Genomic DNA, 6,461 nt, shown 5'->3' with positions numbered 1-6,461 from the left:
GACAAAGTGGTTTAATTGATTAGTATGAGACTCTTGAAGACTTAACAGTTTTTGAATAGGTAGAAGGCAGGCAGCAATTTCCTGGGCACGCCCTACTGCAGAGGCATGACATCTAGAGGAGCAGTATACCAGGTCAAACCAATGTTGCCTTCATGCAAGACCATTGCAGAGCACCCAAGGAGCCAATGGTAAAGAATGGATTGGTGAGATCTTAACGATGCGCTAAGTAGACTCTAATTTGTAATGATACTGAAATCACTGGGGAATAAAGGCAAGAATGGGTGAACATGGAGAAAGCAGTGGTTGTGAAAAGGATTGAATCTGTCCTAGGGGTAGGCAGTGATCCATGGTTCAGAGAGTAGCACACTGTGTACAATTCTCCCCTGTAGATACGACGTGAGGAATCATGTTGCACATCACACTGGGAGAGTTTACTGTGAGGTTCTGAACTGTAAAGTGACCTTGTATTGTTTAAGGAAAGGGAGTCTGTGGAGTGGGGATTACTCACTTAGCCTGACACTCTTTCACAAAACACTCCTGGAAATAGAGCCAAGCAAAAGACTGTCAAAAGTGAGGAGTCAGGCAGAAGGGTGTGGGTTTGACAGGCATGAATGGCCCTGCTCCTTCTTGGCCCATAGACAGGGTAAGCAAGTGCCACCTGCGCCAGCTCCACCTAGTCAGATTGGTGATCTTATGTCGGAGTCCCAGCATGAATGACCTAAGGAGTTCATGAAAACTGAGCATGGATAATGGGGGGCTGAAAGAAGCAGTGTCTGCCCTTCACCGCTTCACACAACTTTGTGCTGAGGACACAAGTCTGAGCCATTTTCATGTTATATTACATCACCTCTCAGATTTGCCTAGTGTTCATCTACACGCAGAATCCAGAAGTCAGTTTGTGTTTTCTAATAATGTTTTCATTCTTTGAGAATTTCATACAGCATATTTTGGTTGTAATCACATTCCCTCCTCAGTGTCTCATCAAATCCACTCCTCCTCCGCTTCCAGCATCATGTCCTCTTTTCTTTTACTTTTATTCACTTATTTTGATCTTTTTGAGACAGGGTCTCCCTTTAGCCCCAGCTGGCTTGACATTCATCGCGTAGGCGAGGCTGGCTTTTGTCTCACAGAGATCTGTCTGCCTCTGCCTCCTAAGTGCCATGCACTACCACACCCAGGCTCTTTTCTATTTAAACTCCCTTGAGTCTAATATGTATTGTCCAAATACTCTTGGATATGCAGTTTTCCCCAGAGCATGGTTGACCTCCCAGGTGTCACACCCTTAAAGAAAACTGATTTTTCCTCTCCCAGCACCCGTCAATAGCTCCTCGGCTAGGGGTAGGACTCCACGCCCACCTCCCTTGTCCATGCGGAGCTTTGTCTGGCTTGACATTGAGCAGGTCTTGCAAACACTCTATCAACCACATCTGCCCTGTTTTTCCCCTCTGTCTACATTGAAGTCATCCACCACCTCTGCTTCTTACAATCTTTCTATCCCATTTTCAGGAGAATCCTTAAAGCTTATAGAGGCATTGGAAATCTAGATGTCCAGGGAGGGTCTAAGCACTTGATAGTTTCTTTTTTCTGCACATGGACCAGTTGTGGGTCTCTGTGCTAATCACCATCTGTTGTGAAAAGAAGCTTCTGTAATGAGAGTTCAGAGCTATAATAATCTATGAGTATAATGATGTCATTAGGTGTTGGTTCCATACTGTGTCCCTTTATCAGAATAAAGGTAGTGCCTAGGGTCTATGACCTACCTAGTCACATTTTCATGGACCCCAAAATGGTGCCAGGTATGAGTGTCATATGGGGTAACCAATACTTTCTGACTGGACTTATGGCCTGCTTCACAGGATGGAACCAATTTGTACTTTCTTGAATCAGGTATCAGTGAGCCTACAAAGTTCATGTTGAACCTCTGTAAGACTTTCCACACATAAAATTGAAACTTTGCAGGTCCTAATCATTTGGTATGGCATATGGAAGGTATTAGAGACAGTTACTAAAGAGTTTATGAGAAGGTACATATGTACAAGGGAAATACACTCCTGCTGGCCCTAAGGTGGTTAAATAAAATCCCAGTCCTCAGAGCAAGCTGCTTTCTTATGAGTTGTCAGACAGGCAGGCTTATGAGATTTCTCACATCATTCAGGCTACTGGATCCACTGCTGAATACACACCACCACTAACTAGTTACACTCAACACTGAGGATACCACATAGTTGGGTGTGTGACTTCGAAAAATAAGGATGTCACTGAAGTGGAAGTGCTCTCCATTTTGACTCCATTTCACTTGCCAAAGGCACTATGGAGTCTGGTTGGGGAGAACTGTCTCTGGTGGTGCTATGGCCCATGTGTTAAGTCAATGATAAACAAATCAAGGTGTTATACTCCCTAGGGCAACAGTGGCGTAACTGTTTTTTGGTGCAATGAATAACTTTATGGTGTGACTTAAGACAGATTCTAAGAATGGAACCCATATCTGGTATTTTTAACCAGTGCAAAATCATTTAGCTGATAGGTCATGGGTTATCGAAGGGAACTCATGGAGTTCTTCCATTGAATAGATTTGATGTGCTTGTCAAACTGCCCTCCAATCGTTTCTGTTTAGGCCTATTGATTACTGCAGCTGTCATCTTAGCTTGTAGAGTGACACTCTTCACAGTAGTCAGTGGTTACAGATAGAATCATGGCTATTGAATTACAGAGAGCAATTGACTATTGTGCGTGGTGATTGATTGCTCAAAAAGAGTCATATACAAATCACCCTCTCTGTCAGCACACACTGTGAAAGGAGAGATATAATGGATGGATCTAAGGAAATGGGAGAGATTTGGGGGGACAAAAATTTCCTCCTGATCTGACATGAGCATTAGATATCATGAACCAGATACGGCTTTGGAAACCTCCAAAATAACTTGGACATGAGTCAAAGTCTAGAAATAAGCCAAAAAGCAACCCAGATGCAGATAAGTCTGTGCTACTGTAATGAAACTGTTAATACTCCCTGAAGAGAGACAGACATGGGTCACTCAGAAGGACACATGACTTCTCCATGCCTCATGGCTGTGTATGCCCCTGGGGTGATCTGCTAGCATATATAGGAGGTGGAGTGGTATCTGACTGTACAGCTCCAGAGAAGCAGCCTTCCTGAGTTGGCACCTTCCTTCTGGAGAACTTCTCAGAGATGGAGCTGTCATTGGGCCAAGTTCACTTCTGTAAGTAAACTCTCTCCTCTGCCCCCTGAAATGAGAGCCATTAATTCAGATGTCTATCAAGTCTGGTTGGATGTAATTCTTTCTTTGAAACCTTTGTTGTCCTAAATGATACAAAGACATATGTGTTATTATATCAGCAGGAAAGGTAACTCAGGGTTTATAAGACCTTCACAATCATTCCCTAGAAAGTAACAGGACATGGGCACAATAGATTCCTGGATCAATAGTTCCCAAACAGAAGAACCTTTCTCTCCCTGGAGACATGTGACAATATCCAGAGATATTTTGAGTTGTTTGTACTGAAGTTTGGGTAAAAGCAGGACAGAGTTACTTATATCAGTAGGTAGGAACCATGGAGATTGCTAAACATCTCCCAATACAGAGGACAGCTTCCAGAACAAGGACTACAGCTTGAAAAGAAAATGTTGCTGAGTTTGAGATATTGGAATTTACTGAGAACACAAAGGCAAAGGGCTCAGTTCATCTTAACTCGAGACAGAGAAATTAAATTTTGAATATGAATTTGTCCACTTTAAGAAGCTGAAGAATCTTTCAGTCCTGGATAGTAAATTTGTCTTACCCCACTTGCCAATTTGATGTAATCCAAATGACATTATAAAGGGGTATCAGTAACAAAGGGCCTTTATTTTTAAGGTGATGTTAGCAGGAACAGGAAATAATAATCATAAAATTGATCTTCAGTAATATAATAGAAAAATATTCTTATATTTCATCTTATCTTAGAATATGGTAATCTCTCATATTATAAAGAGGTAATACCTTCCTATACAAATGTATAGCATAAAATATATTCTTGGCGATATATTTATGAAAAATGAAAGCATTTAACATAAATTTTCTCATATTAATTTTGAAGCTTAAATAGTGCTTGCTTACACAGTATGTGACACCACTTTCTGGTTTACTTTGAGGATCTGAGTTTAGGTACTTTGCAGGTATAAATCTTTAACGTCTGTCTTAGTTTTATGTTAGACATTCCCAATTGCAATTATGAAAGATTTTGTGGAACTTAGTTTCCTCAAAAGCATCATTTAATTTCAGAGTATTTTAAGAGTAATGTCTGGAAACTTAAAAAGTGACTTAATTGTGCATCTTTGTGTTGTTTCTACCCTGTGGACAGTTTAAAATACTGATATACTAGGGGTTTCTCACTGTCTGTCTGCTGAAATCAACACTGATTGTTGTCAAAACTTCTAAAGATATTTTACAGAGCAAAGAATGTAGATTAATCCAAGGTTCCTAAAACTTCTAATATAATGTCATAAAGGCAAAGTTTGTTCTTTGCAAGTAGTGGTAATGACCTCTGCTAACATAGACACTCAGGAATTTTGATGTGATCCTTGCCAGAAAGATGCATAGTCTAAATCCACAGGTATCTTTTCTGTATCAGGTTGCGGTGCAAATTCCAGGGCTGGTGTCCTGCTTATCCCACCAGCTAATAATGGGTCTTAAGGAAAGTCATTTGCCTATGTAAGCTTTCTCCTTTATAAATATATATATTTGTTATAATTACAAAGGGTGAGTCTACTTACAGGATTATTACAAATCTCAACTTTAAAGAAAATAATCTAGAGTTGATGAGATAATGAATATATTGGATTTTGTTATGAGTTAGCAATTCTAGGCTACAGGATTCCTTTAAAGATACGATTTTCTTCATCTTCTCTATCATTAGTCAGGAGACAGTGTGTCTATTCTTATCAGACATGAAGATGTAGCAAACAAATGAACAGCACTATTGCAGTTGAAACAATATCCAAAATGCTAATATCAAACATTAAATTTAAAAATTACAATTTTTGGAGAGTATGGTTACTGAAAATATGCTTAACCTTAAATATATTAAAATACATAACATGAATGATCTAAAAATCTTTGCTTAGAATCAATGTCAGTTCCAGACATTTACAAAATTCAGGAGACACTCTGGAGCAATCCCAAAATGTGGGTCATCACCTAGTTCTCAAACTATTTGGAAAATATAATTGTTTGCCTAAATACCCTCAGTGAAAGTTTTTTATGCTGTCCCAGCTATTCAATATTAATTCCTGCATCCACGGGCACTTTGGGAGATAAGGTTTCCTTAGAGAGAATGAGTATGGACCATATCAGATTAATCATCATGTTGATCATCCCTGAGAGACTCCTATTTCTAATTTAGCAGGGGCATTCCTGCTGCTGCTGGTGTCAAACCTGCTCCTGTGGGAGAACGTGGCCTCGGTTCCCGAGTGTTACAGCCACGATGGTCACTGTGTGGTATCCACTGCGGAAATGTTTGAGCGTGCCATCAAGCAGGCCGAAACTTTCCGTAGCCTTGCTGCAGACATGTACGAAGAATTTGTAAGTACCTCATTTACTCTGGCTCCTGCTCAGGGGAGCCTTCCTGCCAAAATTTAGGCTATATTAGAATCCGTAAGCATCACAGCCCAAATTGCGGATAATATACTTTTAAGGGTAGAGGAAACATCAGCTACTAAAAAGCAGATTAGTAAGACTGGGAAAGTTTCATGAAATTTCAAAGAACTTAATGATTTTTCAATTTTTTTTCTCTAACATAAAAAAAAAACAAAAACTGTCTTATAAAACCTTACAAGGTGCAGGGGGAAAAAACGCTCAGATTTCCTATCATTGCCATCAGTGACAAGAATTCTCACTGCATTCATCACTTGGTTCAGGACAGATGCCCATCATTGGAGAACTGGGTTGTGGTGAACTTGTGGATGGAACAGAACTGACCTAAACTTGAAAGCATGTCAAGAGGGAAAATTTAGCTTTCCAGAAGCCCCCAAACACTAGGAATCAGTGTCCAAGCTTATTCAACAGGAGGCCTGGCTTGGAGGTGGATATAGGTTCACTCCTGCTGATTGCTAGGTGTTATTTATTCATGGTCAGTCAGAGGAGAACATAGGTAAAACTCCAGCACAACAATGGGCATACTAAACTTGAAAGCATGTCAAGAGGGAAAATTTAGCTTTCCAGAAGCCCCCAAACACTAGGAATCAGTGTCCAAGCTTATTCAACAGGAGGCCTGGCTTGGAGGTGGATATAGGTTCACTCCTGCTGATTGCTAGGTGTTATTTATTCATGGTCAGTCAGAGGAGAACATAGGTAAAACTCCAGCACAACAATGGGCATACACATAGCACATCTCTAAGCTTGTGATAAATATGTACTCAAGTTGTGTTTTTACTTAGTCCTTGTTTTATTTTTTATTGTCTC

The 6,461-nt window shown here is 40.2% G+C and overlaps 1 protein-coding gene across 1 annotated transcript in view; it reads left to right on the top strand.

Moving 5' to 3' along the window:
- Positions 1 to 3,145: 3,145 nt before the first annotated feature.
- The window catches only part of LOC103739989 (prolactin-8A9-like), a 7,200-nt gene continuing 3,884 nt past the window's right edge, over positions 3,146 to 6,461 (top strand). Inside the window, exons 1-2 of the mRNA XM_017799980.1 lie at positions 3,146 to 3,221; positions 5,404 to 5,582. Of these exons, the coding sequence (XP_017655469.1) occupies positions 3,191 to 3,221; positions 5,404 to 5,582 (210 nt within the window). The 5' untranslated portion in view covers positions 3,146 to 3,190. The remainder of the gene's footprint in view (positions 3,222 to 5,403; positions 5,583 to 6,461) is intronic.

The sequence above is a fragment of the Nannospalax galili genome, unplaced genomic scaffold (assembly GCF_000622305.1).
Source record: "Nannospalax galili isolate Female #2095 unplaced genomic scaffold, S.galili_v1.0 scaffold2161, whole genome shotgun sequence".
NCBI classification, from domain to species: Eukaryota; Metazoa; Chordata; class Mammalia; order Rodentia; family Spalacidae; genus Nannospalax; species Nannospalax galili.
Note: the sequence above shows the minus strand (reverse complement) of the source record. Positions and strands in the feature narration are given on the sequence as shown.